The sequence below is a fragment of the Pan troglodytes genome, chromosome 3 (genome assembly GCF_028858775.2).
Source record: "Pan troglodytes isolate AG18354 chromosome 3, NHGRI_mPanTro3-v2.0_pri, whole genome shotgun sequence".
Classification (NCBI taxonomy): Eukaryota; Metazoa; Chordata; class Mammalia; order Primates; family Hominidae; genus Pan; species Pan troglodytes.
This window is the reverse complement of record NC_072401.2, coordinates 104,284,288-104,307,089: the sequence shown is the minus strand read 5'-3', so window position 1 is coordinate 104,307,089 and position 22,802 is coordinate 104,284,288. Positions and strand designations below refer to the sequence as shown.

Here is a 22,802-nt window from a genome sequence, read left to right as displayed (position 1 = left end):
GAGGAAATTGCAGAGATTGGCCAGGCACAGTGGCTCATGCCTGTAACCCCAGCACTTAGGGGGGCCAAGGCAGGAGGATTGCTTGACACCAGGAGTTTGAGACCAGCCTATATAACATGGCAAGAGTGCATTTCTACAAAACATAAAAAAGCAAAATAGAAAAACCAAAAGAATTGCAGAGATTAGTGCCACCATGCTGCCATGGTGATTCATACCACATTCCCATTTAAATTTCCTGTGGCCACCAGATGCATCATAGAGAATGACAACATAAAAACCAGATGGCTAGTGAAGAATGACAGTGGACTGCAAACTTTAATTAGGTAGGGATGCCAATTATGGTTACTGTTCTAGGTGTGGTATCTTCTTCGGAAGAAATTAATACCCATGTTGACATGATACTGATCTGATATTGATCTGGAAATGTCCCCCCACCCCCATTCTAAGGAGAATCAGAAACAGACTACGTTTAAATAGGAGGGATAACAGTAAGTCCTTACTGTCTTGTCTCAGGCTACATCAACTCTCCTGTTCTCTATATGGTATGAAGGGACCTTGATGGTCTTGTTATTCCATAGAACATCACACTGATTTATTAGAGTAATGAAATTATATTAAATGAAACTGAAGAGCAGAAGTAGGCAGCATTCTACATGCTTTGGTACGACATATGCATGCTAGAAGGTGCAAGATGAACCTTGAAAAACTTCCAGGACTTGCCACAGGTTTCTAGGGGTCCAATGGCCAGAAATATGTTAGGATATCCACAACATCCATACTTTTTTCTCTTCCATTAACTGGTCAGAGGGAACTCATTATGATGACAGTTTATGTGGGTTGAGGGAGAAGTGCTGAAGGAGTAGAGGCAGGTACTATAGGAGTCTGAGTCACCTGCTCATTCATGGTTCCAGTCCCATATGTAGTGCACTGCTCCTGTGTTCATCCGGTTGTACAGTTTGATGAGTCAAATAACAACAATTCATGATGGGCAGTTTGATTCACACAGTCACTTGATGTCCCATGGTCAGGTGTTACATCTCTTCCAGGTACCAGTAGCAAGTCAAGAGGTACTTTTCAAATAAAAAAAAAAATGAAACAAAATCATGGCTAAGGAAGATATGGCCTTACTCCTAAACCTTAAGGGTCTATGTTGTAATTCTTGCACTGAAACTTGCCAGAGGCTTCATATAACATCTCTCCTACATTAACTTCTAATACCATTGGGTCTACAGGATCATAAAGCCTAAGTCTGGGCCCTACCCTACTCAAAACTGGTAATTTTTTTTGAGACGGAGTCTTGTTCTGTTGCCCACGCTGGAGTGCAGTGGCAAGATCTCGGCTCACTGCAACCTCTGCCTCCCAGGTTCAAGCGATTCTCCTGCCTCAGCCTCCTGAGTAGCTGGGATTACAAGCATGCACCACCACTTCCAGCTAATTTTTGTATTTTTAGTAGAGACGGGGTTTCACCACGTTGGCCAGGCTGGTCTTGAACTCCCGACCTCAGGTGATCCAGCCACCTCAGCCTCCCGAAGTGCTGGGATTACAGGCGTGAGCCACCGCGCCTGGCCAAAACTGGTAGTCTTACACTTACAGTTAAGCCTCTAAGAACAGCTTACCCAATTGTACTATGTTTTGTTGTCTCCAAATCTAAAGACGCCTGCCACATATTTTGCCTTTTCTTTGTTGTGATAGTGGAAAATATAACTTGTCACTAACAAGTGCCTTTAAACAGGGGTGTTTGTTTGGTTTTGGTCTAGCTTTTTTAATTGTTCACAGCAGAAGTATGATCAAAACCACTGAGTTCTTAATTATCAGAAGTGAAACTCGAGGTTTTTTTTTTTTTTTAAGACAGGCTTTCTGTCACTCAGGCTAGAGTGCACTGGCCTCATCATAGCTCACTGCAACTTTGAACTGGCCTCAATTGATTCTCCCACCTCAGCCTCCTTGAGTAGCTGAGATTACAGGCATGCACCACCATGCCCAGCGTTTGTTTGTTTTTTGTTTTGGTAGAAACAGGGTCTCACTATGTTGCCCAGGCTGGTCTCAAACTCCTGGTCTCAAGTGATTCTCCTGCTTTGGCATCCCAAAGCAATGGTATTACAGGCATGAGGCACCTCACCCAGCAAAGAGGACTCTTTTTTTTTTTTTTTAATATCAAAACTTTACTCCCTCAGTCAAAATACACAAGGTAGTTGTGCATATATGTAGTCTATAGATAATGCTTGGTACATAAATATCTATATCTATGGTAATAACTATTACTTAGGGACTTGAAACTCAAAGAAGGTTAAACTGCTAAAAGCAAAGGCATACTCTTAGAAAAGTAAAAGTATGTTCAAAAGAATATGAGGATCACAGTTTAATAGAGATATCCTGTAAAAAGTAGAGATAAAGTTTTTCTCCTCTATACAATAGGAAACCATTGAAAAGTTCTTTATTGTGCTACATTATAATGAAAGCTGTGTTTAATTTAATGGTGATGTGCAAGATAGTCTGGAGAAGGAAAAGTAGAGGCAGAGAAGCCCACTATGAATTTACAGTAATGGACCAAATATGAGTTGAGAGGCATCATAGTGTAATGAAAAGAATGCTGATATTAGAATCATAAGACTGGTAATAATCACTGATCCTGTCACCTTGGGCAAGTCATTTGACCTGCCTGATTCTGCATCCTTATTTATATGTCACTCACCTTGTAGTGACCTTGTAGGCCCTCAATAAATACTTGAGTGATGAAATGTTAATCACTTCTGCTTAACTCAGAGTGATTACATAATGATGAAAATCTTTTAAAATGTATAAACTGTTATACAATTTAAGGTGTAATATGCATTGAAGGCCTAAATAAGTAGAAATGGACACTCATAAGGAAAGGGAAGGGTGAAAGACAAAGATGACTCCATTATACTGAATCTTAGTCTTGATGACTGGAAAAATATATTCACTTAAGTAGACTGGTTAGGAGAGTAACTGAGTTTTAGAAATCTGGACAAGGTTAGGGAAAAAATAGTGATTTGTTTAAATAGTCAAGATGTTCAGCAGTAACTAAAAACTGAACAACTAAGTTACCATTAATATATGTGATAGCTTCCTATTACATATATTAGTTTCATATATTCTTAGGTATTTTTCATATGAGAATGTTCTGTCTCCTCCATAAAACTTTATGTTCTTAGAGAAAGAGGTTATCTCCTGGGGAATTTGTATTCCCTCCTCATTTAAAAATAAACCACCTGTATCCACTAAAGTTCCATCTGTTCTGTCCAATTTATTGGTAAACAAGTTACATAGGGCATTGACTGGTTTAAAGATTATTTGTTAGGTCCTTTGGTCCTTCCAGTTTAATACCAAATTGCTATACTTTTTTTTTTTTTAAGAGTCTTGTTCTGTCACCCAGACTGGAGTGCAGTGGCATGATCTCAGCTCACTGCAGCAACCTCTGCCTCCTGGGTTCAAGCGATTCTCCTGCCTCAGCCTCCTGAGTAGCTGGGACTACAGGCGCCTGCCACCGTGCCCAGCTAATTTTTGTAACAAACTGCTATACTTTTTAAAAAATCGATATATAATAGTTTACATATTTATGAGGTATATGGGCTATTTTGTTACCTTGACTGGGGTATCCATCACCTCGAATATTTCTCATTTCTAAGTGCTGGGAACATTTCAAGTCTTCTCTCCTAGCTATTTTAAAATACAAAAAGCATTCACTGTTACTAACTATAGTTACCCTACTCTGCTATTAAACATTCCTTTGTTCCATATCTCACTGTATGTTTGTACCCATTCACCAACGTCTCTTCATCCCCCCTCCCACCCAGACACCTTTCCCAGCTTCTGGTAACCATCATTCTACTCTCTGCCTCCATGGGATCAACATGTTTAGCTTCCACATGAGTGAGAGAACATGTGATATTTGTCATTCTGTGCCTGGCTTATTTCACTTAACAGAATAATCTCCAGTACCTTCCATGTTTCTGCAGAGGAAATGATTTCATTCTTTTTTGTGGCCGATAGTATTCATTGTACATAAGTAACACATTTTCTTTATCCATTCATCTGTTGACGGACACGTAAGTTGATTCTGTTCTTTGCCACTGTGAATAGTGCTGCATTGAACTGATTTCTTTTCCTTTGAATAAATACCCATTAGTGGGATTGACAGATCATATGGCAGTTCTTTTAGTTTTTTGAGAAATACTGTGTTTCCATAGAGGCTGTATTAATTTACAATCCCACTGACAGTATAAAAGAATTTCTTCCGCATCCTTACCAGCATCTGTTATTTTCGTAATAACCACTCTGTCATAGGTGATACCTTACTGTGGTTTTCATTTGCATCTTTCTGATGATTAGTGATATTACGCATTTTTCATATACTTATTGGGCATTTGTGTCTTCTTCTGAGAAATGTCTATTCACATCCCTTGCCCACTTTTAATGGGGTTATTTTTGTTTTACTTTTAAGTTCCTTGTATACTCTCGACATTAGTCCCTTGTTGGATTAATAGTTTGTAAATATTTTCTTCCATACAACAGGTTATCTCTTTACTCTGCTGTTTCCTTTGCTGAGCTTTTTAGTTTAATATAGTCCAATTTGGCTATTTTTGTCTTTGCTGTTTGTGCTTTTGAGGTCTTAGCCATAAAATCTTTGCCTAGACCCAATGTCCTGAAGTGGTTTTCCTGTTTTCTTCTAGTAGTTTTATAGCTTCAGGTCTTACATTTGTGTCTGAACTGTTCTTTATGTACATCACTCTAAACAGTTTTTACTACTAGTACCTTGTAAAGCATAAAGCAAATGCCTTATTCAAAATCATATGAGGCCGGGTGCAGTAGCTCACACTGTAATCATGGCACTTTGGGAAGCCGAGGCGGGCAGGTTGCTTGATCCCAGGAGTTCAAGACAAGCCTGGGCAATATGGTGAAACCCTGTTTCTACAGAAGATAAAAAAAATTAGCTGGGTGTGGCGGCAAGCGGCTGTAGTCCTAGCTCCTTGGTGGTGCTGGCTGAGGTGGGAGGATCACTTGAGCCTGGGAGGTTGAGGCTGTAGTGAGCCATGATGGCACCACTGCATTCCAGCCTAGGTGACAGAGTGAGACCCTGTCTCAAAAAAGTAAGAAAGAAGAAGAAAGTCATATGATATATTTCTTTCTTTTACATTTTAAATGTATATGCCTTTCATTTAGACCCTAAAGTGTAAGACAGTTTCTATTCCATTTGAAATCCTTAGTCAGTTTCTCCTAGTTTTAAAAAAATTTAATTGTAACAGCCATTCAACCTTAGCTGTAGATTTATCTTTTATACTTAGAATTTCCCTTCCCTCCCTCTCCCTGTGCAAGTTTATTTGGTTTTCTCTGGACTGCTATAGTATTTTACTGAATCTGTCTGCGAACTTAAATTCCTAACAACATCCAGAAGCTTCAGTAACTCTGGACAAAAAGAGCTTCATCCATTAAAAAGCTGATTTGGGGGTCAGAAGAAACTCTCCTCTTGTATCATCTTTTGCTCCCTCACATGAATAGAATTTTGGTTAGATAGAGCTCTTTGCCTTTCCTTTTCCTCTTTTTTTTTTTTTTTTTTTTTTGCCCAGCACAGTTTTGTTTAGCATCCTTTCTAGTTCTACTTCAAATGTAATATTTTACGCTTTTACTTGAGACCACAGAACTACTGTATTAGTATCCCCCCTTATCCAGTAGTCAGACTTTACCTTTCTCTACCTTAGAGAATTTGGAAGTAAGGAAAACATTGAACACCAAGAAAACTAGGTGTTACAAGCTTTATTCTGTAACAAAAATATTTCTTTTTGAGAGTTAAGTGTTTCACAAAGGTAAACTCTCCATCTAACTGATGCCTCGATTATTCATTACTGACAGAAGTCAGTCAACTTGAAGGGTCATGTCATCACAAGTGTGCTGGTAAAGTTTAACAACTAGCCTGAAGTAGGGAGCAGCAGGCAGAGATCTGATCTGTGGTGTTTTCAGATTTCCCTGGGGAAAGTACTCCTATGTGGTACTGTGTCATGTTCCAAAGAACATCACTGAACACAGAGCTGGGAAGAGGTGCACACTATCAAACTGTAATACTTCCACCATGCAGATACAATAGCCATAACCACAAAAACACGGAACACAGTAAAAGGTATAGCATACCTCAGAGATACTGTGGGTTTAGTTCGCGTGAATTTTCCATTTCCTAGTGCATATGAAAGTTATGTTTACACTATATTAAATGTGCAATAGCATTATGTCTAAAACAAGTGTACACATTTTTTTTTTGAGACAGAGTCTTGCTCTGTCACCAGGTAGGAGTGCAGCAGCAAGACCATGGCTCACAGCAGCCTCAACCTCCCAGGTTTCAGCAATCCTCCCACCTCAGCCTCCCAAATAGCTGAGACTACAGCTATTTTAGAAAATTTTAGAAAAATATGTATATATTTTTTGAGACAGAGTCTCACTCTGTCACCCAGGCTTGAGTGCAGTGGCGCAATCTCGGCTCACTGCAAGCTCCGCCTCCCGGGTTCACACCATTCTTCTGCCTCAGCCTCTCCCGAGTAGCTGGGACTACAGGTGCCTGCCACCACGCCTGGCTAATTTTTTTGTATTTTTAGTAGAGATGGGTTTTCACCATGTTAGCCAGGATGGTCTTGATCTCCTGAACTCGTGATCCGCCCGCCTTGGCCTCCCAAAGTGCTGGGATTACAGGCGTGAGCCACTGCGCCTGGCCGAAAAATTTTTTGTAGAGACAGGATCACTGTGTTGCCTAAGCTTGTCTCAAACTCCTGGGCCCAAGCGATCCTCCCACCTCAGCCTCCCAAAATGCTGGGATTACAGGCATGAGCCATTGCACCTGGCCTGTGTACATACTTTAATTAAAAAATACTTTATTGCTAAAACATACTAACAAAGTAGGCACATGCTGTTGGAAAAATGGCACCACAAACTTGCACAATATGGGCTGCCACAAACTTACAACTTGTAAAATATACCATATCCATGAAGTTCAATAAAATGAGGTATGTCTATAGTAAAATAACTAGGAAGTGAGTTTTGAGTATTTATTATTGAGCTTTATTTAACAGATTTTAATATAATTGTCAGTTTCTATAATTAATTTTTAATAATGGCTGTGTTTAACAATCAGCCTGCAAAATTCCTAAAATTTTTAAATTGACCCTTGTAAGCTGTTACAAGCCAGTTCTATCACACTACTGCCTATACTCTTAATTGTGGAAGTGACTTAGGGACTAGTCAATATGAGTTGAGGTGGTTCTGCTAGCTAATAATTTAAAAAATAGACATAGTGCGACTGCTCTTTTAGAATCTGTCTAGCAGGTTTCACCGAAAAACCCACAAAAAAAATTGACCTAGTACTCAGATTTATATAGTGAAATCTTAAATTTTGCTATCTCGCAAAGTAAAGTTTGTCATGTTTTTTCATATTCCTCCAGGTATATGTTACCTTGTTATGACTTTATTAGTTAAAAAACATTTAAGGCCACTCCCATATGTGTCACCTATAAATACATACTGACAAAAGGAATACAATGAACAATGGGGAAAAATACAGACAGGCATTTCAGCAAAGAAGATATGTGGATGACAAAGAAGCACATGAAAAAATGCCAATATCATTGGTCACTAGGAAAATGCAAATTAAAATGACAATGAAATACCACTACACACCTATTACAATGGCTAAAATTGAAAAGACTAATCCTAACCAGTCAGGAGAAATTGGAACACTCATACATAGCTTGTGGGACCATAAAGTGGTAAAAAACACTTGGGAAAGTTTGGCAGTTTCTTAAAAAGTTAAACACATATCTACCATATAATCTAGCTATTCCACTCCTAAGCTACTTACTCAAGAGAAATGAAAACATATGTCCATATAAACACTGTACAGAATGTTCGTAGTAGCCCTATTTGTAATAAGACAAAAATTGGAAGAGGCTAGGCGGAGTGCCTCACTCTTGTAATCCCAGCACTTTGGGAGGCTGAGCTGAGTGGATCACCTGAGGTCAGGAGTTCGAGACCAGCCTGGCCAACATGGTGAAACCCCGTCTCTACTAAAAAATAAAAAAATTAGCCGGCGTGGTGGCGGGTGCCTATAGTCCCAGCTACTCAGGAGGCTGAGACAGGAGAATCATTTGAACCCAGGAGGCAGAGGTTACAGTAAGCCAAGATTGCGCCACTGCACTCCAGCCTGGGTGACAGAGTGAGACTCAGTCTCAAAAAAAAAAAAAAAAAAAAAACTGGAAACAAACCAAATGTCCACTGACTGGTGAATGGATAAATTGTGGCAAATACATACAATGGAATATTATTTAGCAATAAAAGATAATGAACTACTGAGAGACAACAATATAGGTAAGTCTCAAAATAATTACGCTAAGTGAAAAAAGGCAGACAAGAAGTTGTATTGTGATTCAACTTCAATACAGTTCTAGAAAATGCAAACTAATCTACCGTGACAGAAAACAGATCAGAGGTGTCCTGTGGGTTAAGAAGACAGAGGGGTGGGGGAAGAACAAGAGAAAGGATTTATAAAAGAGCATAAGGAAACTTGTGGTGAAGTTCATTATCTTGATTTTGGTGAGCTTCATGGGTGTATATATATACGTCAGCTTATCAAACTGTTTATTTAGGTATGTATAATTTATTGTATGTCAATTATATTTCAGTAAAGCTGTTAAAAACATAACAATGTAGCTGTGGTCTAACTGGTAGAGATGAGGAAGAGGTAACTGCTTTATGCTAGACAACATAGTTCCTTTCTTTCAGGGTTAAACTGAAATAGTTTCTTTGGGCAGCCAACAAGCACATATCTCTGGCTTACAGAGATGTCAGGCAACTGAAATTCTCATGTTTTTATTACATGTCTGCTGGTAAGCCACTCCTCTGAGTGCCTGTCTTTATATGTTTATCTCTAATATACTTCATATTATAGTCATCCTCCAGTATCCATGAGGGATTGTTTCCAGAACCACTCTCAGATACCAAAATCCAAGGATGCTTAAATCCATGATATAAAATGCCATAATATTTGCATATAACTTATACACATCCTCCTTAGATTGCTTATAATACTTAGTACAATGTAAACACTCTGTAAATATACTGTATTGTCTAGGGAACAGTAACAAGAAAAAAGTATGTATGTTCAGAAAATATGCAATTAAAAATGTGTATTTTGGATCCGTGGTTGGTTGAATCCATGGATGTGGAACTCACAGATCTGGAGGGCTGATTGTATTCGCTTCACATGTTACTATTACTCATAATGAGGCTTCTTCATTATAATTTAAAATATTTTATATTCATTAGACTGGTGGTTCTGTAGACTGTGATAAGTGAACACTAAGGATACCCACAGAGCCATCAGGGTATCCTGAGAGAGTGGGGATTGGAGATGGATGGAAAAGGGGAAAGAATCTGTGTGGGCAAGTTCAAAAATTAGCTGGGCCTAGTGGCATATGCCTGTAGTCCCAGCTACTCAGGAGGCTGAGGTGGGAGGACTGCTTGAGCCCTGGAGGCAGAGGCTTCAGTGAGCCAAGATGGTGCCACTGCACTCCAACTTGGGTAACAGAGAGACCCTGTCTCAAAACAAACAAAAGACAAAAAAAAAAAAGTTGAATCTTTTTTTTTTTCCAGACAGGGTCTCACTCTGTCATCCAGGCTGGAGGGCAGTGGCCTGATCACAGCTCACTGCAGCCTTGACCTCCTGGGCCCAAGTAATCCTCCCGCCTCAGCCTCCCTAGTATCTGGGACTACTGGTGCATACCACCACGCCATGCTGATTTTTTATTTTCTGTACAGACAGGGTTTTGCCATGTTGCCCAAGATGGTCTCTAACTCCTGGGTTTAAGCAATCCACCCTGCCTTGACCTCCCAAAGTGCTGGGATTACAGCTATGTACCACCACACCCGGCCCTCAATCTTGTGACTTTTTCTATTGGGTCTAATTTGTTAGGCAGGGATTGGGGGCTGAAGTGGTGGTAGGAGGGAAACCAGGATCAAATGAGAGTTTTTTAATCCTTTACCCATGGTTTCCCTGCTAGCTGCCTGCTTATAATCATATATAAACACTAAAGTCATACTTGCAGAAATAAAAACCCTTATGAAAACTTAACAGAGTGTGTATCTGTTTTAGGAACAAAAGTATAAGAAAAGTTGAATCTTGTGAAACTGCTCTTCTCTGTAGAAAAGGGGGGAAAAGAAAGCTTACTGGTTTCTGTTAGGAAGCAATTGATAATGGCAGTGGAGAGGAATGTAAATTAATGGATCTGGCACTAAAAAAGAAAAGTATCCCAGCACTAACCCAAAACATACAGTGACATTCAAGAAGTCTGAATGTACAGATTTCTTAACCACCATTCTCCAACTTTTCAAAGCTTTCAACCAACCACTCAACATGATTTACCCTCAGTCAATTCTTCCTATTCGGCTTCAGTACTTGCCCTGAGCCACAGGAATTCTGGTGGGCAGAGGGGTAGGTCGGTCCTCCTGTTATCAATTTGGAATTCTATGGAGCATTTTCTCATAGGTGTAATATATACAGGGAGGGTGGGTTTTAAAGCCTTTTGTGGATTGATCTGCAGGCACAACTACTTTTCTATAAGAAATTATGTCCTGAGATCCAGAATGAGAATGAATCTTAAAATGCTTCTAACATCTTTAAAGCCCTTTTACTTCCATTTCAGAATCAGGTTTATTAATTTATCTGTTCTACCTGCCTAGCATTTCTTGACTCAAAAGTCACAAGGTCAAACTCAACAAATTCCACTTTAGGTATGTGACAAAAGGATTGTTATAATCTCTATCTACATCAAACTAAATTCTTTGAATTCTCTACATGAGCTTTTTTCCATTTTGTGATTTTAGTAATCTATAATTACTGTAAGCACAGTCCCAGTCACCTTGATACCCACTTATACTAAGTACTGCCATGTGATTTTAGAACCTGTGTTTTATTTAGGTTTATGATCTTGTTGGCAACACATAATAGTATTTTGTCTGAGGCAGATGGAACAGAAATAGATAATGAATTCTTTTTTCTGGCCACTTGAAAGCCAAATGATATCAGTCAAAGAATGAACAAAAGTCTCCCAAAGGTTCTAGTAAAGTGGTAAGAGAACTGAGACATGGATCACAGCAGTTAGTACAGACATGGCCAAATTTAAAAGAAATGAAATTGTGGCAGTTAGTCCTACATTTGAGTTTCAAGAGGAGATTTGATTTGCAAAAAAAAAAAAACATGTAGCACATGTTTCCAATGTTATGTAAACTTTAGTTTCGTAGTTCTTTAAGAGCTAAAAACATAGGAAGTTCATACTATTGTTTCAAGTTATTTTATTAGAATATCATATTTTATTGTCTTTTTTCTATAAACTTTTTTTTTTTTTTTTTTGAGAGACGGGGTCTCACTCTGTCACCTAGGCTAGAGTGCACTGCTGCGACATGGCTCACTGCAACCTTGACCTTCTGGGCTCAAGGGATCCTCCCACCTCAGCTTCCAGAGTAGCTGGGACCACAGGCACATGCCACTATGCCTAATTTTTTTGTAGAGACAGAGTTTCATCATGTTGCACAGGCTGATCTCAAACTCTTGGACTCAAGCAATCCTCCTGCTTTGGCCTCCCAAAGTGCTGGAATTACAGGCATAAGCCACTGTGCCTGGCTTGATTTTATTGTAACATTCTAATAAAGGTAACTGGAGGGAGAATTCCCCCCGCCCCCAAATATTTTTTAGGCAAGCTTGACCCAGTAAATAAACTAAGTTTACTTCCTGTACTCTCTCATATTAGTGCAACTATTTCAGATCTTTCTCACATTTCTTCAGGATTATTTCATTAACATCCTGTTTTTCTTGCCTCTAGTCTCCATCCCAATACATACTTTGGGCACATGCTTCAACATTGCTATCACAGTTACCTTTTTGCCATCAAATCTGATCAGGCCATTTTTGTTAAAAATTCAATTTCTCCATTCTATCCCATCCCCTTCAAAATAAAAGGCCCTCAAGATCTCCAGTCATGTCTTTCAAATCTATCTTGTCTCCTCATCTTTTTTGTCTTCTCATTCTCTCCTTGCCGCTCCCCCCGCCACCTCAACCTCGCAATACTGCAGCCAAAGTTTTTCTAGTTTTAAAAACTTATCAAGTCATCTCTGAGACTTTGCATGCTGTTTCCTCTGCCTAGGAGCCTCCCTCACAATTTTTTTCCAACTTTGCCTTGCTCCCTTTTTTTCATTTGTTTTAATACAACTGTCTTCCTCAGAGAAACTTTCCCTGACCACCCCTAGCTGAGTTCAGTACATTAATAGTGCTCTGTGCACACATTTATGTCACTGAACCCACTCTATGATGTTGTCTGATGCTTACTGGTCTCCTCAAAAGACTTTCTTATAGATGACATCTGTGTCTTTTATGTATCTTCAGTGTCTAGCACCTAATAGTAATTCGATGTTTTTAAAATAAATAGAAAACTAGGAGTGACTCTATCAACAGATCTCTACTACATTAACATTCTTTGTCCTAAACCTGAAAGACTCCCACTTGCCTATTCAGACCTAAGTATCACTGATTGACAAACCGAATGAAAGTCTCTTTATCGTGCCTCACCCTACACCAAAAGCAGTATTACAAATATATATTTTTTTAACCTGTGTTTGTAAGTAAACCAGCTTTTTGGAAGACAGAATGCACTATTGTGGTCATTTCACATAAATAGAATCAAGCAGTATGTGGCCTTTTGTGTCTGGCCCTTTCACTTGACAGAATGTTTTAAGGCTTCAAGATACAGTTTGTAACATGTATTAGTACTTTGTTCCTTATAATAATAATAATATTCCATTATACACATATATCACATCTTCTTTATCCATTCATCAGCTGATGGACATTTGAGTTGTTTCTACTAAAAAGTAGAATAGCCCTACTCTGAACATTTGTGTATATATATGTTTTTGTGTGGAAAAATGCTCTATTTTTATCTCAAAGATTTGTGCATGCTTCATTACATGCCAAAAGCCTTATTAAGGCCAAAATGATATCTTAGCATGAAATAAAGTACACTTTCTTAAACCATATTAATTTGACTTAATGAGATTCTGAATTGTTAAGTATAGAAATCAATTTGATTTTTGTGCAAACAATGTAAAATAACATTTGGTTGACCTGGGCTCCAAATTACTTGGTCCAGGCAGTATATGTAAATGAGCATTCTGAATATAAAATCTGGACCGTAGCATTTACAATTTAATTAAACTAATAAAATGGTATACACTGTACTAGAGCCAGTGTCTTTGGCAAGTTATAATATTCTGTAACAAAATTAAAGATACATGAAAACATAGATACAATATTAAGTATATATATATAAAATCTGTTAATTATGTTTATTCATCAATACATTCTAATTAACCCCTTACTCAAGTTATTATAATAACGTGGCCTCACTGAAAAATTCATGTAATAAGACCCTGGCACACCACCATTATTCAGATTGGTAGATTAATTGCCCATTTACTAGTAATTTTCTCTGAGACAGGGTCTTGCTCCATCACAGGCTTGAGTATAGTGGCACAATCACAGCTCACTGCAGCCTCAACCTCCCAGGCTCAGGCAATCCTCCCACCTCAGCCTCCCAAGTAGCTGGGACCATAGGCGTGTACCACCATGCTCAGCTAATTGTTTTATTATTTTTGTAGAGATCGGGTCACCCTATGTTATCCAGGCTGGTCTCAAACTCCTGGGCTCAAGTGATCGTTCCACCTTGGCCTCACAAAGTGCTGGGATTACAGGCGTAAGCCACCAGCCCAGCTTTAATTTTCTTGATCCTTTCTATTTTCTCATGTTTTATGTCAATTCATGCAAGATAATCTGATCTACTATATTTACAAAGTTTTTAGGACTTCAAAATAGTATCTATTAAGGAAGGGATTATTTTTAGTTAATTAAATTTTCAACATTTTTGTACCTTTATTAATTTCTAAATGTAAATTTTTCTTTCAGTATTTACAGCCATAATTTTTTTCTTGTTAGCATTATTTCCGACTGCAATATAAAAAACATGATTATTTTCCTTTCTTGTTTCAAATGAGGACATCTCTACCATTGTAATTCAAGTAAGTTAAATGAATGAAAATGTTTTAACTTTATTTGCAACTGTAAAGTGGGCTCTCTGTAACAACAGGTACATGAATAATGTTTTAAAATTTAACTTAATCTTAGCCTGCTTTATCCTAAGGCATCAAAATGCTTCTAGGCTATGTTTCTTTTGATTTTAACCATGGCAAAATATAAGCAGAAATGTAAGTCCACTTATGCAAATACAAACTTGTAAACAGAAAGCCCAATCAACCAATGAATTTACTTCACTGCCTAACAATAATGAGTTTGTGATTACACAATCACTTGCCTTTATAAGCATGGATAATCTAGAACTCCATATATATTAGTTTTGTTTTTTGTTCTTGTTTTTTTTTTGAGACAGGGTCTCACTCTGTCGCAGTGATCTTGGCCCACCGCAACCTCCGCCTTCCAGGCTCAAGCGATTCTCCGGCCTCAGCCTCCCAAGCAGCTGGGATTACTGGCGCCCGCCACTACGCCCAGCTAATTTTTGTATTTTTAGTAGAGATGGGGTTTCACTGTTTTGGCCAGGCTGGTCTCGAACTCCTGATCTCATATGATCCACCCGTCTCAGCCTCCCAAAGTGCTGGGATTACAGGCGTGGCCACTATTACTACTATACATTTGTTTCACACTATGGCCAGTTAATGTCTGACTGGTTACTTTAATAACTGACATTTATACAGCACTGTAGAGTCTCCAGTGTCCTTTCACATATATTATGACACTTTAACCACACAATCACCCTGTGAGAAAGGACAGTCATTATTACTTACTTTAGCGGTGAAGAAACGGGGTTAGAAGATAACTAACCAGGCCAATATCAAGCAAATGGGAAGCAATAACTAATCTGGGTTCCTCCCTCCATCTTCATGCCTAGTCCTGTGCTTTTAGTATATCTGGCTAGCTATGAGAGAGAACACAGATTATTCAGGGAGGAGGGAGGGGCCAGAGGTGTTCCTGAGGTGAGCCTCATGAGCAGTTAGGCCATGAGGTAAGCACTTCAGTGCTTTGCTACTCACGGGGTGGTTCAGACGAGAAAAATCTGTATCACCTGGGAGCTAGTTAGAAATGTAGGCTCTCAGGCTCCACCTCTGCCCTACCAAATCAAAGTCGCATTTTCCACAAAACCCCAGGTGGTTCCTATGGATACTAGTTTGAGAAGCACTGCTTCACTAGTGACACTACATGGTCACTTGAACAGTATACATTAGACTACTTATATTCATCATTGTTGACGTGTTAAGTTTTTATTAGGTAAAACTTTCTGCAACAGTTTTCAAATTAAGTGTATTTTTAAAACAAGTTTATTTTTCCAAGTAATTGAAGATCTCCACTTCGGTAACTGGGGTCATTAAGGAATGTTAAAAAACCTTAAGCTGGTCAGTGCTTACCCACCTTTAAATTCCTCATAAAAATTAAGGTCTTTCTTTTGCCTGAAGGATACACTAGAGAGCATAACTACCGTCTCCATACTTTAAACCCTTGACTAAAACAGGCCAATCCTACTGAGGTAAATCCCACCTCCCAACTTGGATATTTCAGGAAGTATTGTATTGTTTTTCTGACTCTAAACTCTACCTAATTAACTAATTAGTCTCAACACTTTCTGGCTCAAGAACTGAAACACAGCAACAGAAGCTAAAGGTTGAGAATTTAAGCTTGTTCCCACATCTACACCTTGGCGGACGGCAGCGACTGATGACGGAGACCAGTGAAAACCCTGCCCCTAACTCTCTCTGTCCTAGCCCCATCCACTCAATTGAGCTTGACTCAGCCTGCTCCCTGCTGTTCTCAGGATTGCTCCCTTAGGGTCAGACTTGCACTAGACTTCAGCACGTGGGAGCGCTGATGAGCGGCCAACCTGGGTCTATTTAAAACTACTATTCCCATCTCGAGGGGCGCCTCCTCCCACAGCACAACCAGCCCAGGAGGGCAGGCGAGTAAATACCGCTCACCTGCTCCACCGGAAACCTCAAAATCCCGGCCCGAGCTAGACTAAAGGTATCTGGTAATTAATCCTTGGCACCTCCCACCACACGCTCCTGATTGGGCGCGTGAGACAAGGCTGTGTCTGCGCGCGCTCTTACCAGTCCGGGGAATTCCATTTCCTCTACCAACCACCGGCATAAGCATTCAGGGGCGTTGCTTTCCTGGCAGTGGCCCGCCCCAGTTCGAGCCGGTGCCTTACTGCGTCTCGCGAGAACGTACGCATTTTGGGGGCGGAACCCCGTCAGGAAAAGCGCACAAAACTGCTCTTAAGTCATTGCAGAGCTACCGCTTCGGTTAGCCAGCCACGAAGTTCTCGCGAGAGTCGTCTCCTCGATACCAAGTGAGGAAACTGGGGGACGCTGTGGGGAGGGGCGTGGGGCTGGATCGCGCAGCGGCTGCTTCCTTTACCTTCCTCCCATGGTCTCCTTCCGGTTCTCGATGCTTCTCTGAGCCTAAGGGTTTCCGCCACTCGTTTACCCTCCCCCCAGCTCATGATCCTCCTCCCTCCCCCGCCCTCCTGGTCCAATCTCCGATCTGTTTAGTAAGAAGGTGCTGTTCCGAGAAGGAGAAGGAAAAGGGCTTGACACGTATTCACTCGGCCCCGGACGTGGGAAGCAAGCCGTCTGGCTTCGGCCTCACATCGGTCCTGTGCTCGGGACGGCGGCGTTGGCGGACTGATCTGCGGCGGTGAAGAGGCAGGAGGAGGGGGAGGGGCGGAGCGTGGCAGCTGGCAGTAGTTCCGTCAGAGCGGACATCTTGTGGCTGTGTTGTGCGCGTGAGCCCCGTAGGGCCGGGGAGGCACCAGCTGCCGCGCGGGGAGGAGGCCGAGGCCGCAGCTTGAGGGAGGCCCCGGCCCCTCTGTACGCGTGGGTGTGGACGGCTAGGGCAGGGAAGGGAGGCCGGCCCAGTGGCCGGCCGGGTAAGAGGGGCAGTGCGGGACCTGGGCGGCTTGAGCGGCCAGCCTATTGGGTGCGGTGGGTTAGGGTGGGAAGGCTGGGGAAGCCGCGGCCTCTCCTGCTGGAGGAGGAGGGGGAATGGGCGCGTCCTCGCGCCTAAGCCGGAGCCTCGGGGACAGCGCGGGCGCGTGGTGGAGGTGGCTGGGCGGGCGCGCGCGGGAGCGCGCTGGAAGGCGGAGTGCGTGTACCGTGGCGTCAGGGGTGACACAGAATAGCTCGCTGCGAGGACAGCAATACATATCAAGTCTCCCTTCCTTTATTTCCTTCCTTTTCCCGGCCGCACCTTTGGACAGAAACCGAAAGCAGCCCGGCGTCCGTCCGGAGTCTTATGCTTCCCCCTCCCCCCTTGCCTTTCTTTGCCCTAGTGACGCCGGTATAGCGCCGACTAGGCCCCGGCTCCTCCTCTGCTGGGCTCCGGACCCTGCCCCGCACCCACCCCTTTCTCCTACGCCTCTTCCTCTCCCACCCGGGTCTCTTCCTTTCTAGAGGCCGGGAAGTTAAACTTGTAGCCACCACCTCCGCTCTTCCCGTCACCCTCGCCCCCACTTCGGGCCGAAAGCACGGTACAGAGGCTGTTGGTGGCTTTGCCACGCCACCCCACCCACCCCGGATCGCGGCTGTCTTAAGGGACCTGGATTCATCAGGGGCTCTTCGGGGCCTGTGCGAGTGCTGATCTGCTCCGTTTTTGCAAAAGGCGCCTGTGTCTGGCAGAGCTGGTGTGAGACGAGACAATCCTGCCCCGCCGCCGGGATAATCAAGAGTTTTGGCCGGACCTTTGAGCATACACCGAGAGAGTGAGGAGCCAGACGACAAGCACACACTATGGCGCTGAAACGGATTAATAAGGTAACCCGCGGGGACAAGGGCATGGGGTGGTAGGAGAAAAGGAAGGCTCGGGCCAAGAGGAAAGCGTGGGGGTGGGAAGGAAGCATAATTCTGAAAATACCTCTTGGATCACTTCTTCCATGGGGGGATGGAGAACGCAGATATACTTCTTGAAGAAATGAAGTTTAAAGCTAGGAAACGGAGAACACTTGTGGCAAGTGAGGTGTTATCCTGAGTGTGCTTCAGTGGAATCGGTGCAAATTAGGGGTGGAGGAGAGTGACTTAAGGCGCCTTTATTATTTTATTTTTTTGCTGCTTAAGAAAGTTTTTTTGGGGGGTCCGAATTGCGGAGACACGCTCCAGCAGATGTCATGGCGCCTCCTATTCTTGGTGCTTGAAAACTTACTTTAGTTGTGAGATCAAGGTTATCTAGGCCTTCTAGTGGTAAGAAAGAAAACTCGGAGGAGAGAGAAAAAATCTGGCGAGTCCCGAACTTGACTGAGAGTCGGGTAGAAGTCTTGCGTATTGAAGGTCAGTCAGTGAGTCTAGTAGAAACTCTTAGTCGACTCTGGGCAGGTTACACCGAATAAGTGGGTTTGGGAGGAGATGGAATGACACAGTGTTGCCACTTCCTGTATTTTGTAGTTGCAGCTTTTCACCCGAAGCTATTTATCCGTGGGACACCGGGAACTGATGTAAAAGGCATTCTGGAAGCTCCCTTTTCCTTTTGGCTGGAGAGTGGGGGTGGATAAGGGGTGCGATGGCAGTAAGGGAAAGCTAATGTACCTATTTTTGCCTCATTCTATTTAATAACACCCTTGTTTCGTTACTTGAAATGTGGTTTGATAGTATATTATCGATTTAAGTTGAAAAAAAACTAGGATTTTTCGGAGCTCTGGGAGTGAGCGGAACCTCCACCTCCGGTGGTTTAGTCTCATTTTCTTGCTCTAACTTCTGTCCCGCATTTTAAGATGGCGGCTGCTTTAACTGGTTCAGGCTCTTTCCGGCATCTCCTTTCGTAATAATGTGAATTAATATGATTTGTTAAATGTTAGCTTTTATATCGCGTTGTGCACTGCTCTAAGATCCTCTGCTCAAAACTTACCTAAATTCAAACTCTTAAACTGTATTTCCCTTTTTTGTGACTTGTATTTGTGTGATGTGTTTGGTTGTTGCACAATCGAAGAGGGTGGAGTGTTTACAGCTAACTTGAAAAAAATGTCATGGAATAAATTCAGCCTTACTAGAAAAATTGTGGAGGGTTGGTGAGTGTTAGAAACTTTGGTTTTAATAGATTACTTTTTTAAAAAGAGTTCTGAGAGGAATGGCAAGAATTTGCCTTTACTAAAATAGACCTGATACTACATTTGCATGTATTTAATTATGACTGAAGTTTATTTGGCAAGATTGGTGTTTCATGAAAGAGGAAGGTTTAAATCTTCACTCTTAGTATGTATTGATATGAAATCGTGAATTTTGTTTTGGGCCTTCATTACATCGTCATTTTGGGTTATGCGAAATACAATTGTATTTGTGAAATGAAAGAAAAGAGGAAGAAACGCTTTTTAGGAGTTAAGGATTAAAGTAAAAATTATTTTGAAATAATAACCTCTTTCTGTGACCACTTTAAAGGCCAGAAACATATTGGAGAAGCCTAGTTGTATGTTACAGTGTGGTTTACACAAAGAGCATAACATTCAGTACAAATAAAAATCTTTTCTGTTGGAATTAGTTCAGGCCACTAAAATGTGGAATAGTACCAGATCCATAGCTTTTTGTGCATGTGGAACAGAACACGTTAAAGGAAGGCCTCTGATTTTTTTTCTCTTACAGGTCATACCCAGCTGCTGTGACACCACTTAAATGATTTTAAAGCTTTAGAGAGACAATATAACAGTGGCTAAGAGTGTGAACATTGGAGCAGAAATGCTCTAGTTAGAATTCTAGCTCTGGGCAAGTTTATGTACCTCTATAAGAAGGGTATCTGTTGTAATATGAACAATAAATGGCTGTGTGCCTAATATGTACCAGGCACTGTTTTAGACATTGGGGTGGCAGCAGTGAACAAAACAAATATTAAGTTCCTAGATTTGTTTTGAGGATTAAATGGATTAATGTGCAAATTTGAACAGGCTCTTGGCACATGACACTCCTAGTTATTACTGCTATTTTAATATCACAATTTATAATTTTTAAAAACCGTTTTTGTTTAAGAACTTTGATTTCTAGTTTAGTACTCTTAGTTAACCAGGTTGTCTCCTTTTGTAAATATTTTGAAGATTTATGTAATATAGACACAAAACCAGTGTTTATGTGAACATTATTGATTCAACTTACAGAAACTTTGACGTGTGCATGTGGTTTGATTTTTCAGCTGTTAATGTTAGAATCACATGAGGCAACTTTCAGACATTCCACATCCAAACAATTTTAGTGAGTGGACAGCTCTGAACTGGAATGCTCTTCGGTTTAGGCACCTCTTCTAGAAATATGGGGTCAAGTAGCCATTGATGTCAGTATGGTATGCTTGTGTTACGTACCTATTTCGAATTTATTCTTGTCTGAAGGTCCCACATTTCAAATATTATGATATATCTGTATTCCTCGTTAATATTTTACTGAAATGATTATTGGAATAGTTTTAACCTTTAGTCCATTTGATCGAGCGTTTGAATTTATACTTTGCTTCAGCTGTGTTCTTGGAGTAAGTTTTTTGACTGTTAGACCAATCAACTTTTTTCCTGTATTCTTTATTTGAACGAGCTGTAATATGGTCTTAAATAGGGCTATTAAACAACAGGAGTTAAAAGTGGCACTCCAAGATGATTGGTATTGAGAGCCGTAGACAATTTTACCACTCCCATTAAACAGGGACTACAATATATGTGTTTTAGGGACGTTCGAAGATAAATATGTGAACCAAGCCTAAAAGAATAGCTCATGTTTTCATTGTATACACCCTGTTAAGTTTTCGTAAGGGTTTTTATTTCTGGAAGTATGACTTTAGTGTTTATATATGATTATAAGCAAGCAGCTAGCAGGGAAACCATGGGTAAAGGGTTAAAAAACTCTCATTTGATCTTCGTTTCCCTCCTACCACCACTTCCACTGAGATAATTTCAAGATTATCTCCATCTCGAAATTGAAAAACTTAGGCATAGAGGTTAAGAAGATGACCCGGGTTCATGTTGTGACAGTTGGGATTAGAATCTAGGCAGCCTGGTCCAGAGTATGTGCTCTTAACAACTACAGTTTGATATCATCCTTTAGGTTTTTTTTGTCATTCAGAACGGTTTACTTTTGCATATAGTATTACCTATTACAGTAGTTAAGACAATGCAGTCTCATCTAAACCCTAACTCATTTAATCCTCAAGACAACCATGTGGGATAGATGTGAGAATTTTATAGATGAAGTAACAGGCTCAGAGAAATAGTCGTCTAGTCACACAACTAGTAAGTGACTGGGATTCAAATCAGGCACCAAAAGCTCAAGCTCTTTTTTGAACCATTTCAATTCCTTTTTTTGTTGTTGTTGGAGATGGAGTCTCACTGTGTTGCCCAGGCTGGAGTGCAGTGGCGCGATCTCAGCTCACTGCAAGCTCTGCCTTCTGGGTTCACGCCATTCTCCTGCCTCAGCCTCCTGAGTAGCTGGGACTACAGGCGCCCACCACCACCCCCGGCTAATTTTTTTTGTTTCTTTAGTAGAGGCTAATTTTTTTGTTTTTTTAGTAGAGGCGGGGTTTCACCGTGTTAACCAGGATGGTCTTGATCTGACCTCGTGATCCACCCGCCTCAGCCTCCCAAAGTGCTGGGATTACAGGCGTGAGCCACCACGTGGCCTGGCCCTTCAATTCCTGTTTTATAATGTATGTGATTTTAGTTTGTTACCTGAAATAAGCTGCTTTGCTCTCCCACTTATACATCTAAGTAATTGGGAGTTAGCTTTACTCTTAGGTTATAGCTAATTTGTGAGGTTAAGATTTTGGCTAATAATATTTTGAAAGTAGAAGTGGATTTAATTCTTTTGGGGTAGTCTCTTCAAGCACTGAAAACTAACATGTGCCAGTTAACTGCTTAGGATGTCTTAGAGTGAACAAAATATACTTATTGTCCCCAACTAGTATATAGGCTGGGTAAACTGTCTTGCATGTGTTTCATGTATGGTCCTCAAAGCTTGTTGATAGCCAGCTCACTTTCTGTGTAGGATAGTTGTGACTGAAGGATGCTGATAATAATAGGACCTCAGTATTTGTTTAATTTGAAAAAGGATGCATTACTGACACTGCATACTTTTCTTTCATCATGCTCATCTGCAGTGTTGATTCTAGTTTTTGTTATTTATACAAATAAAAAGTTGAATGCTCCATCACTGGGATGAACTACTGTGTCACTAGATTGCTCTGTCAAACTTTGCCCCTGAGTTTAGGTGACCCTTTTTATCCAAGACAGGCAATCTTTTAGGATTCTCCACAGCATGTTGCTATAATCTATCTATTAAAAAAGAAACTAGGTTCGTAACACTGAGATAAAAAAATGTTTCAGATTAAAATCTCAAACCTAGGTTGGTTTTTGCATTTTTTTTAAATAGCAGTTTTCTTGTATCTGTTAGCGTATAGAAGAGCTTACTGAATATTATATATGGTTGGGTGTGACATGAATTACATTTATATTCCAGAACATTTGGAGTTTTAAAAAAAATTTTGTGGGTACATAGTTGGTGTATATATTGGTTGCATGAAATATTTTGATACAGGCATGCAATGCATAATCACATCAGGGTAAATGGGGTATATACCTCGAGCATTTATCCTTTGTGTTACAATCCAGTTATACTTGTTTAGTTATTTTTAAATGTCAGATTGTTTAGAATTTAAAAAAAAAAATACAGCTGCATGGGGG

The 22,802-nt window shown here is 40.7% G+C and overlaps 1 protein-coding gene, 1 long non-coding RNA gene and 1 pseudogene across 14 annotated transcripts in view; 2 read left to right on the top strand and 1 right to left on the bottom strand.

The window, feature by feature from the left end:
- UBE2D3 (ubiquitin conjugating enzyme E2 D3) overlaps positions 1-22,802 on the top strand; it is a 73,158-nt gene that overhangs the window by 24,717 nt on the left and 25,639 nt on the right. For 2 of the 13 annotated variants that reach the window (XM_016951945.4, XM_016951941.4), the window contains exons 1-2: positions 16,447-16,815; positions 17,771-17,922. The exons of 2 other annotated variants lie outside the window; for them this stretch is intronic. In XM_016951945.4, the coding sequence (XP_016807434.1) occupies positions 17,899-17,922 (24 nt within the window). In that variant the 5' untranslated portion in view covers positions 16,447-16,815; positions 17,771-17,898. Of the gene's footprint in view, positions 1-15,869; positions 16,981-17,562; positions 17,923-18,861; positions 18,928-22,802 lie in introns of those variants that run through there. 9 more of the 13 variants (XM_063808982.1, XM_016951942.4, XM_016951944.4 and 6 more) reach the window with 8 other exon arrangements.
- Positions 290-16,332, bottom strand: LOC134809802 (uncharacterized). The gene is made up of 2 exons (XR_010156326.1): positions 16,219-16,332; positions 290-1,070 (listed from the first exon to the last, which is right to left on the bottom strand). It is a non-coding gene; the product is annotated as an uncharacterized LOC134809802 (long non-coding RNA).
- Positions 7,296-7,348, top strand: LOC112209094 (U7 small nuclear RNA; annotated as a pseudogene).